This window comes from Ranitomeya variabilis, chromosome 2 (assembly GCF_051348905.1).
Source record: "Ranitomeya variabilis isolate aRanVar5 chromosome 2, aRanVar5.hap1, whole genome shotgun sequence".
In the NCBI taxonomy this organism is placed as follows: domain Eukaryota; kingdom Metazoa; phylum Chordata; class Amphibia; order Anura; family Dendrobatidae; genus Ranitomeya; species Ranitomeya variabilis.
Genome location: NC_135233.1, coordinates 663,730,387 through 663,751,140, shown reverse-complemented (window position 1 = coordinate 663,751,140; position 20,754 = coordinate 663,730,387). Strand labels below are relative to the sequence as shown.

The 20,754-nt window shown below is 46.2% G+C and overlaps 2 protein-coding genes across 4 annotated transcripts in view; one reads left to right on the top strand and one right to left on the bottom strand.

Moving 5' to 3' along the window:
- Nucleotides 1-7,440, top strand: part of PCMT1 (protein-L-isoaspartate (D-aspartate) O-methyltransferase) — a 41,814-nt gene extending 34,374 nt beyond the window's left edge. The window contains exons 6-8 of one of the 3 annotated variants that reach the window (XM_077289234.1): nucleotides 1,507-1,592; nucleotides 2,982-3,200; nucleotides 6,609-7,440. In XM_077289234.1, coding sequence (XP_077145349.1) covers nucleotides 1,507-1,592; nucleotides 2,982-3,161 — 266 coding nt within the window. In that variant the 3' untranslated portion in view covers nucleotides 3,162-3,200; nucleotides 6,609-7,440. Of the gene's footprint in view, nucleotides 1-1,506; nucleotides 1,593-2,981; nucleotides 3,208-6,608 lie in introns of all 3 variants that reach the window. The other 2 variants (XM_077289232.1, XM_077289235.1) reach the window with 2 other exon arrangements.
- Nucleotides 7,441-9,112: 1,672 nt separating this feature from the next.
- The window catches only part of LRP11 (LDL receptor related protein 11), a 67,612-nt gene continuing 55,970 nt past the window's right edge, over nucleotides 9,113-20,754 (bottom strand). Inside the window, exons 7-8 of the mRNA XM_077289231.1 lie at nucleotides 19,940-20,035; nucleotides 9,113-9,365 (exon numbers count right to left, since the gene is read on the bottom strand). Coding sequence (XP_077145346.1) covers nucleotides 9,211-9,365; nucleotides 19,940-20,035 — 251 coding nt within the window. The 3' untranslated portion in view covers nucleotides 9,113-9,210. The remainder of the gene's footprint in view (nucleotides 9,366-19,939; nucleotides 20,036-20,754) is intronic.

Sequence of the window (20,754 nt, the reverse complement as noted above, 5' to 3'; positions counted from 1 at the left end):
GAAGAAACATTGGGTATCTGAAAGCCCTTATGAGAGAGCACAACCTGGGTATGTGTATGAGCCCTTACAAAAAAGAGAGCACTGGGTATGTGTATGAGCCCTTAAGAGAGAGCGCAACCTGGGTATGTGTACAAGCCTTTACAAGAGAGCACGCTAGGTTACTGTTTGAGCCATTACATGAGAGAGAACCAGATATAAGTGCAAGACTTTACAAGAGCGAGCACTGGGTATGTGTACAATCCCTTACAAAAAAAAGAGAGCATTGGTTATGTGTATGTGCCCTTACAAGAGAGCGCCCACTGGGTATGTGTAAGGGCCCTTACATGAGAAAGCGCGATTGGTAAGTAAATGCGCTCTAACAAGAACGTGTACTGGTTGGGTGTACAAGCTCTTACAAGAGAGCGCACTGTGGGAGTACGAGCCCTTACAAGAGATTGTGCTGGGTAGGTGTACGATCCCTTACAAGAGAGCGCACTGTGGGAGTACGAGCCCTTACAAGAGAGTGCACTGTGGGAGTACGAGCCCTTACAAGAGATTGTGCTGGGTAGGTGTACGATCCCTTACAAGAGAGCGCACTGTGGGAGTACGAGCCCTTACAAGAGATTGTGCTGGGTAGGTGTACGATCCCTTACAAGAAAGCGCACTGTGGGAGTACGAGCCCTTACAAGAGATTGTGCTAGTTGGGTGTACGAACCCTTACAAGAGAGCACACTGGGTAGGTGTACGAGCCCTTACAAGAGATTGTGCTGGTTGGGTGTACAAGCCCTTACAAGAGAGCGTGCTGGGTAGGTGTACAAGCCCTTACAAGAGATTGTGCTGGTTGGGTGTACAAGCCCTTACAAGAGAGCGTGCTGGGTAGGTGTACGAGCCCTTACAAGAGATTGTGCTGGTTGGGTGTACAAGCCCTTACAAGAGAGCGCACTGTGGGAGTACGAGCCCTTACAAGAGATTATGCTGGGTAGGTGTACGATCCCTTACAAGAGAGCGCACTGTGGGAGTACGAGCCCTTACAAGAGATTGTGCTGGGTAGGTGTACGATCCCTTACAAGAAAGCGCACTGTGGGAGTACGAGCCCTTACAAGAGATTGTGCTGGGTAGGTGTACGATCCCTTACAAGAGAGCGCACTGTGGGAGTACGAGCCCTTACAAGAGATTGTGCTGGGTAGGTGTACGATCCCTTACAAGAAAGCGCACTGTGGGAGTACGAGCCCTTACAAGAGATTGTGCTGGTTGGGTGTACGAACCCTTATAAGAGAGCGCGCTGGGTTGGTTGTATGAGCCCTTACAAGAGATTGTGCTGGGTAGGTGTACGATCCCTTACAAGAAAGCGCACTGTGGGAGTACGAGCCCTTACAAGAGATTGTGCTAGTTGGGTGTACGAACCCTTACAAGAGATTGTGCTGGGTTTGTGTACAAGCTCTACTCCTGTATCGGTTGGACGTGATCAGCATGACAGGTAGTCTCTATATTGACATTCTAATGTCCTGCTTTTTTGTGTATCCTTAGTTGGGGATGGACGAATGGGTCATCTTGAAGAAGCACCATATGATGCTATTCACGTTGGAGCTGCCGCGCCGGTAGTGCCACAAGCTGTACGTACTTTATTTTACTAGTTTTGGGCAAACAAATTACGTTGTATAGTCTTAAATGGCTTGTTAGTTCTTTAAAACACAGTCCTGGAGATGCAGCTTTCAGCCTTAGAACTGAGAAATTAGCATTTGAATGGGCTTAGAGGACCTTACAAAGTATATTGCACATGGAAAACCCTGATATAGCAATATAAAAAGGAGCAATCCTAATCCTGTTAGGCGTTCTGTAAAGCTTACCATTTAAAGTTGGTACAAGTAGGTAAATATCTAATTTGCAGCAACAGGAATGTTGATGAACACTCTTAAAACACTTAAAATATTAAAGGTGATCAGTTGAGTGTTTAAATAGTTAAAATTGCTGAGTTCTTGTAAAATCAAGCAACTTTGCAATTGTCATTATGATAACAGTGGCCATTTTAAACTGAGGGATATTTAATTCTATTGTGTACAGCCCGTTACCTAGGTTACCGGCCACTCTGCAGTCTCGGAGAAGCCAGTTACCTAGGTAAGGAGTATGCTCCGCTCTCGGGTTCTATGCTAGAGCATGTAATTGCTGCTCTGAAGCTGGCTGAATTCGGCTAGCTGGAGTCCCCCTGCGTGTCTCCCATGCTGCCTCTACTAGCACCATGGGGGAGCGCTCAATTTGACCAGCAGCGCGACCATGCTGCAGTGCTCTACTGAAGAAAGAACTTAAGAACTCTCTTAAAATGACCTTCCAGGCAGAACCTAAAATTTCACTAAAGTTGGCACATGTTTAGTGAACATACCTGGTGCCCTCCTTGGTATCATCAGCACTGGCATATCTGAGGATGGTGAAGGGGGTTGAGTTATGGAGATTGGACAGCACTCTCCATAGCATTGAGGCCGATGCTGGATACTGCACTGTATACACACAGATTGCATCCAGCTCTGTCGTAGAGAACCAGAGGGTCCATGTTGTTTCATGTTGCTGAGACCATTACACCAGTAGACCAACATTCTGGCCTTCTAGTGCGTTTTCTCACTTTCAATAGTATCCGAATGCTTGACATATAAATGTTTGATTCGGGGACTGATGTTTTTAAAGTTGTACCTAAAGCTTGTTAGTGCACACATAGAAAACCCCCTGTACCTTCATTAGTCCACAATGTTCCATCACCCAGCAGGAGAGATCCTAGTGGTACGCGGCAGGGAATTCCAATTGGAACAGTTGCCCTTAAAGCACATCAGTAAAATATATACCTCTTGTGTATAATAGTGGACTCTTCTAGATTTATCCCTTCTCATTGCGGATCACCAAAGATCAAGTCTGGTGGCTTCTCTTAGGTTGATGTATACTGACTGCACGATCCATTGTTTCTGTTTTGGCGCTTTCACAGTTTAGTTTTATTCACCTATGATTTGTTCTTTCAGCTTATAGATCAGCTTAAACCTGGAGGAAGATTAATCCTACCTGTCGGACCTGCCGGAGGAAACCAAATGTTGGAGCAATACGATAAGTTAGAAGACGGAAGTGTCAAAATGAAACCTCTAATGGGGGTGATCTATGTGCCTTTAACAGACAAAGAAAAGCAATGGTCAAGGTGGAAGTGATTTTCTGTCCCACTCTTTCTCCTTCCAGTTACACACAAGGTGAAAGGTCTGGATATTAGCAGATAACTGGAATGACTGCATTAGCTGCTGTCACTGCTTTCTGCTACTTCCATACCATCTAACACTAGTACACGATGGAAGGGTAGATCCTACAACACGTTGAAAGAATTGGTGTGCATGGTCCACGTGCAAATTAACACACTATTTGCCAATCTTGTATAGCTTCTTTTTTCCCCAACATGTTTTTTATCTAATTCAGCATTTGGTCTCACATCTACAAATAAATTGTTTGTTACCTGTTAAAAAGAGGCATTGGAACCTGTCCACATGAGGTGCATTGGTATTTGTGATTGCTATATTTTAAAAAATAAGTGGTTTATATCAGATATTTAGAATGCTTCAGTCAAACAACCTGCAAATAAACAAGAACCTATACTTTGTAAAAGGGGAGCAACAAGTGATATTTTAGTTACTGCTAAACATATACCTTTATCCACCCAAAAATTGAAACATTCATGTTAATGATATGCACATAATGAAAAAATAGAAACAACATTTTCAAAACATTTTGATTTATCCAGTAACAAGCGAGGGCCATACTCAGATTTACTTGCACACTTTGGCTGCTGTCAATGAGGTTATTCATGGTTGTAATGAGGAATGTTAAGCCACACTGAATGCACTTGTGCACACAAATCATCAAGATCCACTGCTGGCAGTTCCTTATCATTGCCGACCAATGACATCCTAGATCTACTCAGTCGCAGACAAGTCCAGTGATGCTGCAGGCTATGGTAGCATATTTAGGCCAGTCAGGCTGCTCACAGTAGCACGATCAACATGTGGTCTGGTGTTGACATGTTAAAAAAAAAAAAAAAGTGGCTCCTTGGACGCTTGGCAGAAATGGCCGTACTATTGTGGTTCCATGACCAAATCAATGTATTGCTGAGCTGTTAGTGAGAAGGGTCTGGCTACTTTATATTATGCCACCCCACCCCACAGTCCAATGAGTAGGAGAGGTGTGATGTTCCCTTTTGAATGCTTCTTCATTGACCTCACTCCACCGCACTCAAAAGCGATCATGGTACAGAGTAAGACGATAATAGAAAGTGAAATGGAGGTCTGTCCTCTTCAGCGCTGATTCCCGCTTTTGTCTTGGATGCAATGATAGCCAGACATTGGTCTGGAAACCCTTCATGAGGGAATTTTACACCAGTCCTTGGGGATTATGGTGTGGGGTACCATAATGTATGGAGGGCAATATTCAACCCAGGGAACTGAGACATCAATCTGTGACTCCATGTCACAAAAGCTCCCTTCCTCAGGAGTATGAAATGTAAACACTACTCAAGAAAGACAATCTTGGGAAAAGAGGCCTATGTGCAAAGTAAAAACATAAGACGTTTTTCTATATATATATAAAAAAAAAAATTAGACTTATAATTCATCCAAGAAAGACAGTTAGTAGCAAGTTACAATAGATAGGCACATTCTAGGCATAATTTAATATATACCACGGAGATATTGGAGTCCTTATATTTATATAAAATTTAATGTAGGTCAAACCATTGTTAACTGGTTAAGCAAAATAAAGTTAATAATTATTATTATTTTTATTAAAGTGCAAGTGCTTTTAATTATTATCATAGATTCCTATTGCTGTGAATATATTGTACAGTGTTGATCTGGTCAGAGAAACATCAATTAGCTATAATAAAGAAATGGAACGCATGAGAAGAGCCATTCAAAGCAGATTCTGAGGATCTATAAATACATATAAGGTGCAAGTGCTTTTTGTATCTGTGTTTAAAAAATCTCCATAATTTGGGTTAGAGATATATAACACATGTCAATAGTGCCAAGGGTAAGATAAATAAAGTGTGTAGAAGGTATATTCACAAAATGATGAGTGCCTTGTCTGTATATATAACAGCTACCACCCCGACTACTCTGTTTCGCCTGAGCTTTTTCCGTTTTGCCCCTTGAAAAAAGCTCAGGCGAAATGACGGCATTTAGCTGGTAGCTGTTACATATACAGACAAGGCACTCGTCACTTTGTGAGTATACACTCTACCCACTTGACGGAGATTATGCATCTTTTTTTTTTTTTATTTAAATAGGTTTTTATTAAGAATAAACAAAAACATTACATTTCAATTACCTTTCAATTTGTTACATACAAATTTTCTCATTTTCCAACAACCTCAACAATCCCAACATCCCCCCCTCCCACAGGACAGCTCAACTCCATAGAAACTTCTATTTGGAGATTATGCATCTTATCCTTGACGTGCCTCCTTTCTTTGGCGCTGACATTTGATATATATCCCAAACCCAAATTATGGGGCTCTGTAGGACAGATACAAAAAGCATTTGCACCTGATATGTATTTATAGATCCTCAGACTCCACTTTGAATGGCTCCATTCTCATGTGTGTCATTTCTTTCTTATAGACAATTGAGGTTTCTCTGGCCAGATCAACACCATACTATATATTCACAGCAATAATGATTATAATTAAAAGCACTTGCACTTTTTTTAAAAAAAGTTTTATATTCCATTATCTGTAATCAACATTTTGTTTTTTGCTTAACCATTTAACAGTGGTTTGAACCGGATACATGAACCTTGAATAAATATTCTGAGCTATTACTCCATTGTCTCAGTGGTATATATAAAATTATGCCTAGACTTGACTATTGTAACTTGCTACTGACTGTCTTTCTTGCTTGAATTAGAAGCCTAATTTTTAATAGAAAATGTATCAATAAAAATGTATTCTTTTACTTTGCACATAGGCCTTTTTCCCAAGATTGCCTTTCTTGAGTAGCATTTACATTTCATACTCCTTCTGAGGCAGGAGGCTTTTGTAAAATAGTCGCGGCTTGATGTCTCAGTTCCCTGGGTTGGATATTGCCCTCCATACATTATGGCACCCCACACCATATTGTAGAGGTTCTACGCTTCTATATGTTGGACAGACTGTTGACCAACTCGGAAGGAGTATGTCAGCTGTGAACTTTACACTTGCAAAGCAGCCCTTAAGAAAATTTCAGTTTTGGAGGTACACTTTAAGTAGAGCGTAAAAAATACAATTTATCTTCTGGACATACTTTTTAGCCCTATTCTGATAGGAGAGTCTATTGAGGTACAATGTAAAGGCGATGGACATTTCACATTCTGAAAATGTATTTCACTGTGGCCCCAAATGCTGCAATTAAGAAAACATGTCACATGAGATAAGCTTCCAGTTTGCACCGCCGCACATTATTTCTTCTGCTCTGCATCACTTTTTTGTTGTCTTTTTTTTTTTTTTTTTAATAAGATACTTATATAACAAGCTTTTACTTTTTGTTGCTTTGCTTTTATCCAGTCTTTAAACCATGTTCTGTTTTGGCACATCTCCCAGTAACAAAGCTGTCTAACTTCTGTTTTTGTCCTTTCAGGGATGAATTGTAACGGCTCCATCACTCCGAACCAAACATAGTGTTATGGTGTGGTGCTCTCACGCACCTCCAAAAGCTTCTTCTTCAGACTCATCGGCAGCGCAGCTTCTTCTGGATTTTTTTTTTCCCCTGCTGAATTGGCATGAGTGTTTTTTCATATTTTTTTTCATTTTGGCTTTTAAAAACAAATGTTAAACTGTGCAGATCCCTTATAAAATATTCTAATTTAAGATTTTTATTTTTTTTGAGTTTGAAAATACCGGAGTGTTTGACTGACGTAGTGCAGCTACTCGCTCACCATTGCGAACTATTTAAAAAAAAAAAAAAGCACTTATTTTGTTTTAATTTCTGGATACATATAATGTCAGCATCACTGTACAATGTTCAGACCATCACCAAATGACACTACAATGCATAACGTCAAGTCTCCGCTAAGTGCTGCTAAACATATAGAACTGAGCTTCCCTCTCAGAGCTTTTTGACGTGGTGTCGTAGAATAGCATGTGGATGCAGTCAGCAGCTTTGTCTTAACACCAGGGAATATTTCTGTCCTTTCTAGTCTCTGTGCTACCAGGTCATGACACTCATAGCCCAGTGCATCAGAGTGAGCTGTAGACCACCTGGAACGATGCTGGTCATACTCAACATGTAAGAAATAGTTTTCATGGTTTTTGAGAAAGGTAACACTTGGCAGCCACTGCTACATCCGAGCTTTTTCTGTTGATGCAGTTTATAGTTCACTGCTGTGTACAGCACGTGCTGTGTAAGCCATGTTCTCGAACAGTTTATGCAGTTACGCTTTGCCAAATAAAGTACAAACCCCCCTAAAAAATGCGCCTGGACGTCTTTTGTGTTAGTGCTGAAGGCTGTGACACGAATGAAAAGATTGAGGTTCACGGTGTGAAAATAAGGACAAGTTCTTGCTCTGCTTGTCAGTCATAACCGCCATGTTAATTTCCCCTTTGTACAGTAGACGCTGTTGTCTGTGGAACAGGTGGTAAATTTGAGAACACGGCTGGATTCTGGCACAGCACGTTGAGGTGTCACGTACTTGTGCAACCCTTAATTTAGACATGATCACAGGAAGGATCCAACTTGTACAGAACAGCTTTGCTGGAAGTACTGTAAGTGCAAAGTACAACAAATCAAACCTTCCGTCAAGACCAAATGGCAGAACACCATCTGCTAAGCGACAAGGAAAACCGCCTCGGGGAACTCATCAAAGTGCTTCCGGTAATGATTGCCTCTGGTTGTTAGGCATTGTACATACAATATCAAGGACAGCGGTAACGGTAAGTGTACCAGATTGGGTGCAGACCTTTCTGAGAGTCCCATTTATCTCAATAGGGTTTATAGCAATCCACATACATGGAACTGATGGATGAGTGGCTGACATTTCTGAAACAAATCTGTCATGTGAACCCAAAGTTATTCACACTTTTCATGCAATGAGATCTTTTTCAGAGGGACAGATAGGAAATTATATCTCTAGGGTTTCCTCCAGCACTCTACTGAAAGTCAAAGCCCAGAGGTTCACTTTAGACCATTGGTGATCATCTTCCATGTGAACGTGACTGCATATGGAAACGGCTGAGTAAATTGTGCTTATTAGTGATGAGTGAGTGTGCTCGCCACTCGATTGAGGGTCCTCGAGCGCCAAGCTGAGGCCCCACCCTGCATGTTTAGCCTCTATTAACCAATAGACATGTGGGAATTGCCTGCCCTACAAGGTAAACATGCAAAATGCGATACTCAATGTACCGAGCACCCCGCTGCACGATCGAGTGGCGTGCACACTCGCTCATCACGAGTGCTTATCTGTTGCCTTATCTTTAGTACACTGTAATGAAGGGTGACTAATGGCTCATTATTGCCACCAGGGCACATGCAATGGATATAAATGTGTATATTTGGGGAAAGTTCTGTAGGAGTGATAGGAAAGAAATTCATTCATAATGGAAAAGCAAATCCAGATATTTTTGGTACACCTATTCCCTTGTGTCTACATGAAGAGTACCAGAACGCACCCATTGGGCTGCATACTGTATGCTAAACAGATGGGCGAGGGGAGCAATAGGGCTCACGGTGATCACTGATTCACAGATCAGTGTCCTATTGTGTCTATTTGCTAGCATAAAAGTCTGAGACGAAAAAAAAACCCAGGTAAAATGGTTTCCAATATTTCAAGAAAATGAGCCATGAAGATGAAATGGAATAAAACAAAGACCTAACTTATACTAGTGTTTTATTTCCCGGAGCTGCAGTGCTCCCCACCGGTCTTCATACGCTTTCCACCTTCCTCACCTTCTATGTAGCAGCAAGTTCATACAGAAAGTTCTTTATTATCAGACCAATGAGGTCAGGGAATGTGGAAAGTTTTAGTTTCACCTCGAGGATAAGTTCATGTAGTTTTAAATAATTTATTTTTATTTTATCCAAAGAATCCGCATATATGTTCACATTTAGTTTCCTTTTGTTATACCATATAAAAAGAAACAATACAATGAGGATATGGTCCCTTTATTATCACAAGTATTTTCAGCTTTCTGGTGTACAGACAATAAGTTAAGGTATGCAGGAAAACAAAGAAGGGGCACAAACGTTACAGATACATGCCATTTATGAGATAATCAGACTCTTCAGACGTCAATGGACGAGCTTTTTTCAGTTTCTGTCTCACGAGCTGGAGACGACAGACCACCATCAACAGCAGGAAAGACGTAATGGCCAAACCAAGGGCCAATGGTAAAACCGCGCCTGAAAGAGAGCACAAATACAATGAGAAATCTACAGATTCAGCTTTATTTTATATACACACCAAACTAATATTACTAAAAGTAACACTAATTTACTATCAACGTTTAAAAATAATGTCCCCATCCCTTAGCTATCAGTAATATATGTTCAATGTATGCATCATAATATCGGCCGAAGATTCCAGTCCCTCTGCTGCATAATGTGACCGCAGTTGTGGAAGTCTGAAACTTACTGCATACATTACCGATAGCATTTATAGCATATATATGATGGTACTTTTTTGTTTTTCGCCAGCCTCCATCTCGATTCCTAGATCTCATCCTGCATTTTTTACTTTATGCTCTTGATGAGTGAACGTGCTCAAATATGGCGTTATTTGAGCACGCTCAATTGCTAACAGAGTATCTTCGGCATGCTTGAAAAATCTGAGTACTGCCAGCTGCTTGTCTCGTGGCTGTTCGACAGCCGTACCACATGCAGCACGCCAAAGGTACTGTTAGCACCAGATCATGCTTGGATAAGACCTTGTCCCTGCACGTTCGCTCATCACAAGTTTTCATGGTCTCCCTTTCTTTGAGCTGGGCATTACGTTTATATAGCTTCTCATGGCTGGGTGTCCACAGTCAGGCCCCAGGCCTGCTCGGCCTTTATTTACATTGCGGTCTCTTTTCGACATAGTAAGGTTTTAATACTAGAGGTTAGAATCATCCTAATTGGGTACACTGTCACTGGGATGGAATGACTTACACTTTTCTGATGAAAAACAGTGGTTAGTAAGTACCCTTATGTTATTCATATGAACTGCTGATTTTTACTTACAGCAAGATATATGTTCACTTTGTTTCTATCTTATGTTTTTGATATATGGCACTTGTCTGCATTTCATCTCCTGGGTTTTTTTTTTTTTTTATCTTCAGTTTTCATCTTGATTCCTAGATCTCATCCTGCATTTTTCCTTTATGCTCTGCTATATACCTTATGATACATCAATAATGCATCACATTACCAGATAGAACCAGTACCACCTCTGCCTACTGTGGTAACACTATAATTATCCTTCCCACAATAATTTTCTAAATCCACTAATATGGAAGTATAAAGTCAGAGAGGCCTGTACAGTCATCATTTTGACTGGAGCTTTGTAATCATCATCAGTAACTGTGAGAGTAGTTTCTCTCCCTCCTGTAGTAAAAGTGCGTATGTGTGGTACAATTTCTGCAGTTCAATTAAATATGAACTTCCTTTCCAGGGGGTTACCATGAGACATGACCTAACGGAAGAGAAAGTATCTTTGCATTTTCAATTAAAAAAAACACGAGAAAGGTGATATTTACATAAGAAAATACTTGTTCAGTTACATGTATTGGAGGACTAGTGACAAAATAAAAAAAAAAAACAACTAAAACATGGAGTGCTACTTTAAAAACTAATGTGCTGGGTAACATTTTAATATATCAAGATCCCATGTATTCTTAAGACTTCTATTACGATCCATGGGACCTACTTTAGGTATGGACAAGTTGTCTGTAGCTCTTCAATCTAACCACAGCTATGTTATGGTTTTCAGAATACACACAATGGAGGAATTCTTGAATTAATCAATGTAAATGGGCTAGAATTCTGTTGCAATTCGTGCCCCAAAAACTGTATTCATTACTTGCACTATGTTTATTACTTGTTTTAGACACATTGGCCCCAATTCATCAATACTGGCAATTGCTGGTCTTGATGAGGGGATGTGGTGGAGTCAGACGCTCCTGATCCATAAAGAGGTGAACGTCTTTTCAGGAATCTGAAGTGTTCGGTCAGAATGGAGTAAGAATTCTGGTATCAGAGTTAGATTTCTGGCTTAAGGAATGCCATGGCTCGTCATGAATTATACGAACTGTGGTGTCATGCCCCGTTCCGCCCCAGCTCCATCTATTTTGATGGAGCTGGGAGAAACTGAAGATATAGTTTTGAATAATGTTGCACTAATGTGCCCGCTGCAACAAGGAAACATGGTTTAATGTGCAATTCTGTTCACTAAAAAAGATCAAACTTTTGATGTAAGTTTCAGGCACATAGCAAGCCAACTAATATTCTATGTACTTTGATAAATCTGGTACATTAGCCCAACATCATGAGCCACTTTGACGAGGTGACTGTCCTGCAGGGAACATCACAGCCGCCCTGCCTCATCACTCACCACATCTAAGATGACATAGCATCGCTTGGGAGAGGGGTGAGGGCCTATGTGGTGCCATCGTCTGACTTAGAGCGGCCTTTGCTGCTGGGAGTCCTTGACCCACAAGTGTACAGGCGCAGAGATTGGGAGGGGAGACTGGCTGTCTGGGTCCACCACAGCTCCGGAGCAAATCAAGCAATGATGAGGTTGCCTAGAGGAATCGGCCTGGCCATGTAGGCTTCTCCCTCCGACAGTCTCTATGCTGCTTGCACGCATGCCTTAACAGATGCCCGAGCGGCTTTTCTTCCCAGGCTGTTCCCTGCCTGGCAGGAATGGGATGTGGGGGGCCCCTTTTTTATCCCCTTTTGCCCTTTTTTTTTTTTTTACCTTTTCTCCATCTTCCCTCGCTATTGTTCTCTCTTTCTCCCTGCCGAGCCGCCTCAGAAGACAACAGTTGAGGGCGAAGGTGGCGGTGGTCGGGTGGGGGTACACCCCAATGTGAGAACCCCCTCGCCCGCCTCCACACCTCTGTTGTCCCCGCAAACGTATGGGCTCGGGAAAGCCTAGAAACGCGAACTCAGTGGTGGGATGTTATACATGTGGCACCTGCTTCTAACAGCAGACTTTGATCTGGGAGGAGAGGGGCATTTATTTTCCTATACTGCCAGTGCCGCTGCACTGGGGCCCGGAGGGGAGCTGCGCAAAGACATTCTTAGAAGGAAAAGCTTATAGACAGTTGGAATGAGGTGGAACTTAATAATCAAGATGAGCTTCTGTGGGATTCAGCTTGTTGGAGATAGCTGTGAATGTGGTCATTATTCATTACAATGTAACGCTTTACTGACATGGTTAAATGTGGTTTGTGCAGTAACATCGGGTGTGTTTGTGGTTTCTGTAACTGTGTGTGCTGTATTTGTTCCAGGTGTCTGACATGCACTGTGGTTGTGTGACACGTGCACTAAGCCATGATGAGGTGTGCATTGCATACTGTGTACTGTGCCATTATGACAGGTGCAATGTGCTTGTGTGATGTGCATGTATGACATGTGCTGTGCTTTTATGCATTGTGCATAGTGCTTATGGGACAAATGCTGTGCTGTTATGACTCGTGCCTAGTGCTTGTGCGATGTATGTGCTATACTTATGTAATGTGTGCACTGTGCTTGTGTGAAGTGTGCATAATGCTTGTATGATGTGTGTACCATGCTTGAATACATCGTGTAACATGTTCTTTTTATCTATCTCTATCTCTTTGGCATAGTGCTTCTGTGACATGAGCACTGTGTTTGCATTCTGTATGCACTGTGCTTGCATGACGTGTGCATGATGTGCATTGCTTGTATAACGTGTGCATGGTTGTGCGCTGTGCTTATATACTGCATGCACTGTGCTTGTATGACAAATGTGCTATGCTTGTATTCTGTTTCCACTGTGCTCTTATGATGTGCGCCGTGCTTTTATCCCGTATACGCTCTGCTTGTATGAGGTGCGCCGTGCTTTTATCCCATATGTGCGCTGCTTGTATGACGTGCGCCGTGCTTTTATCCCGTATGCGCTGCTTGTATGACGTGCGCCGTGCTTTTATCCTGTATGCGCTCTGCTTGTATGACGTGCGCCGTGCTTTTATCCCGTATGCGCTCTGCTTGTATGATGTGCGCCGTGCTTTTATCCCGTATGCGCTCTGCTTGTATGACGTGCGCCGTGCTTTTATCCCATATGTGCTCTGCTTGTATGACATGCGCCGTGCTTTTACCCCGTATGCGCTCTGCTTGTAGGACGTGCGCCGTGCTTTTATCCCGTATGCGCTGCTTGTATGACGTGCGCCGTGCTTTTATCCTGTATGCGCACTGCTTGTATGAGGTGCGCCGTGCTTTTATCCCATATGTGCTCTGCTTGTATGACGTGCGCCGTGCTTTTATCCCGTATGCGCTGCTTGTATGACGTGCGCCGGGCTTTTATCCCGTATGCGCTGCTTGTATGACATGCGCCGTGCTTTTATCCTGTATGCGCACTGCTTGTATGAGGTGCGCCGTGCTTTTATCCCATATGTGCTCTGCTTGTATGAGGTGCGCAGAGCTTTTATCCCATATGTGCTTTGCTTGTATGACGTGCGCCGTGCTTTTATCCCATATGTGCTCTGCTTGTATGACGTGTGCCGTGCTTTTATCCTGTATGCACACTGCTTGTATGATGTGCGCCATGCTTTTATCCTGTATGCGCTCTGCTTGTATGACGTGCGCCGTGCTTTTATCCTGTATGCACTCTGCTTGTATGATGTGCGCCGTACTTTCTCCTACGTATCATTGGGGGACACAGGACGAATGGGTGTTATGCTGCTGCCACCAGGAGGACACTAAGTTAAACACACACAAAAGATTAACTCTTCCCCTGCAGTATACACCCACAGGCTGGACAATCCAGAGCCAGTTCTTACTTAGTGTCTCAGGAGGCACTTGGGTCCTCAGGACCCCACCAATTTTTGTTTTTAACGGAAGGGAGCGACAGGCAAATTTTCAGCTCTGATCTCTCCCGCACCAACAACGGGCAAGTACATGGAGCGTTCCTCCTGTATCCTTTCCCGCGACGATGGATGCCAGCCCTGGCTCACTTTCCAGTGTGGCGACTGTTCCTTAGCGTTCCGATCTCCCTCCCTCCCTGTCAGGCGACCACGGGGACTAATCATCCACCTAAGTTTCCTGGAGCCAGGGCACAGCCGGACAGAATGCCATGGCGTCCGTGCAGCCGCCCACTGCATCACCACTGAACATAGCGGATGTTGCACGGCGGCAGAAGCTCTCCACCCTCTCCCTACTAAGGTGAAGGTGGATGGAGCATCGGCCCCATCGCACAAGGTAAGTGCGGGGGCCGACCAGCTGACAGGGGACCGCCCGTTCAGGGATCCCTTATCCTCTTTCTAATGCGGCGCTGCAGCCGCGGGGCAGCTTTATAATGGAGGCATGGCGGGCAATCCGGCGCTCTGTTAGGGCGGTGGCACAGTTTACCGGCCCTGGGCCGGACTCCAACACGGACAATCAGACTCCCTCCCTCATACAGCAGGATGGCGGTGGCAATGGCAGCGTTCCGACGCGCATAGCAGGGAATCCACCGCCCGCCCACGACACGCCCCCCTCCCTCTCTCTCTCTGGGCGCTTCTCGTTCCCGAGAAGCGCCCTTCTCACATCTCGGCGGCCATCTTGGACCAGGAAGTGCGCTGGCGGCTCTGCAGCACCACAGCGCACAGGACTTCAGGATCTCCCTGCCAAGCACCGCAGAACTTGGTGAGACGCACTCAGTAGGATTGTCTCTTCCCCTGCCAGTACGCTCACTTTATGGCAAAGATGTCACAGTCTAAGCAAAAACGGACTGGAAAGACCCACTCTGTTATTTTTGCTGTGTGCACCTCCTGCAAGGTATCTCTGCCCCGAGGTCACACTACCCCGCTGTGCTCCGCCTGCGAAATGTCTGCGGCACAGGATACTCCGGCCTCTGACCCGGAATGTAGTGAGCCTAGTACCCCCGCATGGGCGTCCTCCCTTGCTCGATCTGTGGCATCCTTGGAAAGGACGGTACAGTCCCTCCGTGACCCGTCCCTTACCCAGGGCGCTTCCACGGATGATGTAACGCGGCCTAAAAACCCCTCTCGGCCTAGAGGTCGTACCGTTTCCAGAAGCCCTCTCTCATCTAGAAAGAAGTCCAGGGTAATATCTCCGGTCCGTGATCAGCCCTCCGGCTCAGAGAGCGAAGTCTCTCGTCACTCATCCCCAGCTCATAGCAGGGAATCCTTTCTGGACGACGCATCCAGCGTGTCCTGTTCCCCAGAGTATCGTCACGACCAAGAGACCCTAGATTCTCTCATAGACTCGGTAAGTCAGACGCTACAGTTAGAGGAGGAAACCCCGTCCAAGGCGGTTCATCCCATGTCATTCGGGCGAACCACAAAGGCTCATAGATTTTTTCCTACGCATCCTCAATTCAAGGACATTGTCGATCTCCACAGAGTCCGTCCGGATAAACGCTTCTCAGGTCAGAAGGCTATGCAATTGAAGTATCCGTTTGCTCAGGACCTTGCTAAGGAGTGGTCTCAGTCACCCTCCGTGGACCCGCCAGTGTCGCGGCTAGCCACCAAGGCGGTTCTATCCTCCTCCGAGGGCGCGTCCATCAAGCATCCCACTGATAGACAAATTGACCAGATGGCTCGCTCGGCTTTTGAAGCTTCCTCGGCTTCTCTCTTCCCTTCTTTTGCCGCCACATGGGTTGCAAAAACCATGACCCATTGGGCCGAGTCTTTAGCCTCTACAGCACTACACGCCGACTTACCCCCCGAGGTTTCACACCTGGCCACTCAGATTGCCAGAGCGGGGGACTTTGTAGTTTCCGCATCCTTAGACGCGGCCAACTGTGCCTCACAGGCAGCGGCCAATGCTGTCACGATCCGCAGATCCCTTTGGCTCAGGGACTGGAAAGCGGACTCAGGATCCAAAAAATCTCTCACGTCCCTTCCATACCAGGGCGAACGCCTTTTTGGGGACAAACTAGATAAAATAATCGCAGACTCCACAGGGGGAAAGAGCAAATTCCTTCCCCAGCAACGGACCTTTCGCCCCTTTCGCAACCAACAGGGCCGAGGCCGATATTTCCATTTCGGCTCCAATTGGTCCAATCCTCCCTCCGCGCCACCCGGCGCCGGGAGAGGTCAGCGCAAGGACAGAACCTCCCAGCCATCTTACAAACCTTCTCCCTCTTGGAGAGGCAGACCCAGACAACAGGGGTCCAGGGGGCCCAGACCTAACAGGTCTCCACCTCAATGACTCTTGGCAGACGCCAAAGGACACCGACAGAGTTGGCGGCCGCCTACTCTTCTTTCGGGACGCGTGGCTCTCGGTAGTTCCCGACCGATGGGTCCGCGAACTGGTATCCTTCGGTTACAAGATAGAGTTTGTCTCTCTTCCCCCATCTCGTTTTTTCCAGTCCCCTCCTCCCAGAGCAAGGGTCCGTCAGTATTTTCAGGCCATAAGATCGCTATGGGAAGACGGGGTCATCATCCCGGTACCTCAGAACGAGAGGTACCAAGGTTTCTATTCCAATCTTTTCATTGTACCAAAGAAGGACGGCTCAGTACGTCCAATATTGGACCTCAAGCTCCTCAACAAGTACGTCCGTGTACGTCAATTCCGTATGGAGTCCCTCCGCTCGGTAATTGCCTCTCTGGAAGAGGGCGAGTTCCTTGCATCTCTAGATGTTCAAGACGCTTACTTGCACATTCCCATCCTACCGTCTCATCAGCGCTTCCTCCGCTTCGCGGTCCAGGGGCACCATTTTCAGTTTGTCGCCCTACCTTTCGGGCTGGCCACTGCTCCTCGGGTGTTCACCAAGGTCATGGCAGCTGCCGTGGCCATTCTACATGCTCGAGGCATAGTGGTGTTGCCCTACTTGGACGACATCCTCATAAAAGGCCCCTCTTTCCGGTCCTGTTCAGAAGCGGTAGACGTCACTATAAATACCTTTTTGCGCCTGGGCTGGAAAATCAATTTCAAAAAATCTTCCCCAGTCCCGGCCCAAACCATATCCTACCTGGGAATGATCTTAGACTCCTCTCAGGGTCTAGTACTTTTGCCTCCGGAAAAGGTATCCACTCTTCAGAGAGAAGTCCGGAAGCTTACTCAACCTCGCTCTCACTCCCTACGCTTCTCCATGAGGGTACTCGGCAGGATGGTGGCGGCAATGGAGGCAGTGCCCTTTGCGGTTTTTCACCTCCGTCCCTTACAACACGCCATTCTGGCAGTATGGGACAGGAATCCCGCCTCGCTCGACCGCCGTCTCCTTCTCTCTCGCCCAATCAGACAGTCCCTCAGGTGGTGGACCAAGAGGTCCTCCCTGACTCGGGGGAAGTCTTTCCTTCCGGTGCACTGGCTGGTTGTCACAACGGACGCCAGTCTCTTCGGCTGGGGTGCAGTGTTCCAGCGCCACTCGACTCAGGGTCGCTGGTCTCCGCAGGAGTCCCAGCTGCCCATCAATATCCTAGAGATTCGGGCAATCAGACTGGCTCTCCGTCATTTTCAGCCGTTCCTCTCCGGCCGTGCGGTCAGAGTCCAGTCCGACAACGCCACTGCGGTAGCCTACATCAACCGCCAAGGGGGCACTCGCAGCAAGGCGGCCATGGTCGAGGTGACGCTAATTCTCCGCTGGGCCGAGACACATCATTCCATACTCTCAGCAGTTTTTATCCCAGGCGTGGAAAACTGGGAAGCGGACTTTCTCAGTCGCCACAGCCTCGATCCCGGAGAGTGGTCTCTCCATCCCGCAATCTTTCACCAGATATGCTCTCGATGGGGGACCCCGGACGTGGACCTAATGGCATCTCGCCTCAATTGCCAGGTTCCCGTCTTCATGGCCAGGTCTCACGACCCCTCAGCCTTCGGAGCCGACGCTCTCGTCCTCTCATGGCAGGGTTTCAGACTCCCATACATCTTTCCCCCAATTCCTCTTCTGACAAAGGTGATCAGGAAGATCAAGGCAGAACGGATCCCAGTACTTCTCATCGCTCCGGACTGGCCGCGCAGGACATGGTATGCCGAGATGGTTCAACTGGTCTCAGACGTACCTTGGAGGCTGCCGAGTCGCGCAGACCTCCTGTCTCAAGGGCCCATTTACCACCCGAACTCAGAGGCCCTGTGTTTAACGGTGTGGCCGTTGAGTCCTGGGTACTGAGGCAGAAGGGGTTGCCCCAGACGGTGATATCTACCATGCTCCGCGCACGCAAGCCTTCTTCTATGCGCATCTACCACCGCGCCTGGAAGGCATACTTCGCCTGGTGCAGGAAGCGGGGACGTTTCCCCCTCCGTTTTTCTATCCCTCACATTTTGGAATTCCTCCAATCAGGCGTAGACTTGGGTCTTGCTCTCAGCTCTCTTAAGGGCCAAATTTCTGCTCTCTCGGTTCTTTTTCAGAGAAAGATTGCAAACAGATTGCAGGTCAGGACCTTCATCCAGGGTGTTTCTCATATGGCTCCGCCTTACAAGATGCCCTTGGAACCATGGGACCTGAACCTAGTTCTCTGTGCTCTTCAAGAGCCCCCCTTTGAGCCCTTGCATGAAGTGTCTTTGCTGTTCTTGTCTTGGAAGATTGCCTTCCTCGTGGCTGTCACGTCTATTAGACGTGTCTCTGAGCTGGCAGCTCTGTCGTGCCGACCTCCTTTCCTCGTGTTCCACCAGGACAAGGTGGTTCTGCGGACATGTCCGACTTTTCTTCCGAAGGTCGTTTCCTCCTTCCATCTTAATGAGGAGATTGTCCTTCCCTCACTGTGCCCTGCTCCTTCCCACCGCACGGAAAGGGCGCTCCACACTCTGGACTTAGTGAGGGGTCTCAGACGTTACGTCTCCAGGACTGCGTCTCTCCGTAGGTCAGACGCCTTGTTCGTTCTTCCGAAGGGGCCACGGAAGGGACTACCCGCTTCCAAGGCCTCCATTGCCAAGTGGATTCGTTCCGCCATCCAAGAGTCCTACCGTGTCAAGGGTCACGCCGCACCTCCGGGGATCAAGGCTCATTCTACCCGGTCAGTCGGCGCGTCCTGGGCCATCCGGCACCAGGCATCGGCAGCACAGGTCTGCAAGGCTGCTACATGGTCCAGTCTACATACGTTCACGAAGCACTACCAGGTGCACTTTCAGGCTTCGGCAGACGCTTCCGTCGGTAGGCGAATCCTACAAGCGGCTGTGTCTCATCTGTAGTTTGTAGGCTCGCTCAGCATTTATAACTTCTGGTGACCCACCCAGGGACTGCTTTGGGACGTCCCATTCGTCCTGTGTCCCCCAATGATACGTAGGAGAAAAGGAGATTTTTGTGTACTCACCGTAAAATCTTTTTCTCCGAGTCATCATTGGGGGACACAGCACCCTCCCTGTTAGCCTAGTTGGCTCAATTGTTCTTTTCAGTCTGTGTTTTGACTATGACATGTTTTCTGTTTGTTAACTGGCTTACTCCTACTGCTTTGTTACCGAACTGGCTCTGGATTGTCCAGCCTGTGGGTGTATACTGCAGGGGAGGAGTTAATCTTTTGTGTGTGTTTAACTTAGTGTCCTCCTGGTGGCAGCAGCATAACACCCATTCGTCCTGTGTCCCCCAATGATGACTCGGAGAAAAAGATTTTACGGTGAGTACACAAAAATCTCCTTTTTATCCTGTATGCGCTCTGCTTGTATGACGTGCGCCGTGCTTTTATCCTGTGTGCGCTCTGCTTGAATACTGAATGCACGTTGAGCTTGTATACCTTGGGCATTGTTTTTGTATAATATGTACACTGTGTTTGTGTGACTTGTGTACAGATCCTCCAAATGACACTTATTCAACGGAAAGGAGATGTGCAGCTTTGACTTGTGGCTATTGACCATAAAAGAAATCTAAAAGTTACCGGCTTCAGGTGCAGGGTGTCCATTTCCCTTTACAGTATTTTTCGAGATTAAGAAATTCTCCGCTTCACCTTTGTCCATTTTTAATGAAACGGTATCTAGAAAAATAAAGTGTATGCCTCAATAAGATAATGTCTTTATTCCATCCATTTGCTATATCGGAGCATATCCTAAAACCACTACAGACTAAGGCCGGCGTCACACTAGCGAGTTTTACGGACGTATGAGCGCCGAAAATACGTCCGTAAAAAACGCATTACACACGGCCCAATTAATCTCTATGGGGCTATCAGCCGTATATTACGCATCCGTAATATACGGTCTTGTACGGCCGTAGAAAATCGCAGCATGCTGCGTTTGTCACCGTATTGCGCAAAAAATTCGCCAATGAAAGTCTATGGGGGCGAGAAAAATACGGCTTCCACACGGACCAGCAGTGTGACTTGCGAGAAATACGCAGCGGTGTTAGTGAAAAGCCGGTAATTCAATTGCCGGCTTTTCATTTCTCCTTCCCAAACCCGACATGATATGAGACATGGTTTACATACAGTAAACCATCTCATATCCCCTTTTTTTTGCATATTCCACACTACTAATGTTAGTAGTGTGTATGTGCCAAATTTGGGTGCTGTAGCTGCTAAAATAAAGGGTTAAATGGCGGAAAAAATTGGCGTGGGCTCCCGCACAATTTTCTCCGCCAGAGTGGTAAAGCCAGTGACTGACGGCAGATATTAATAGCCAGGAGAGGGTCCATCTGGAAGATGTGCCTATTCTGGCACTTGGCCACTCTCTTCCCACTCCCGTGTAGCGGTGGGAT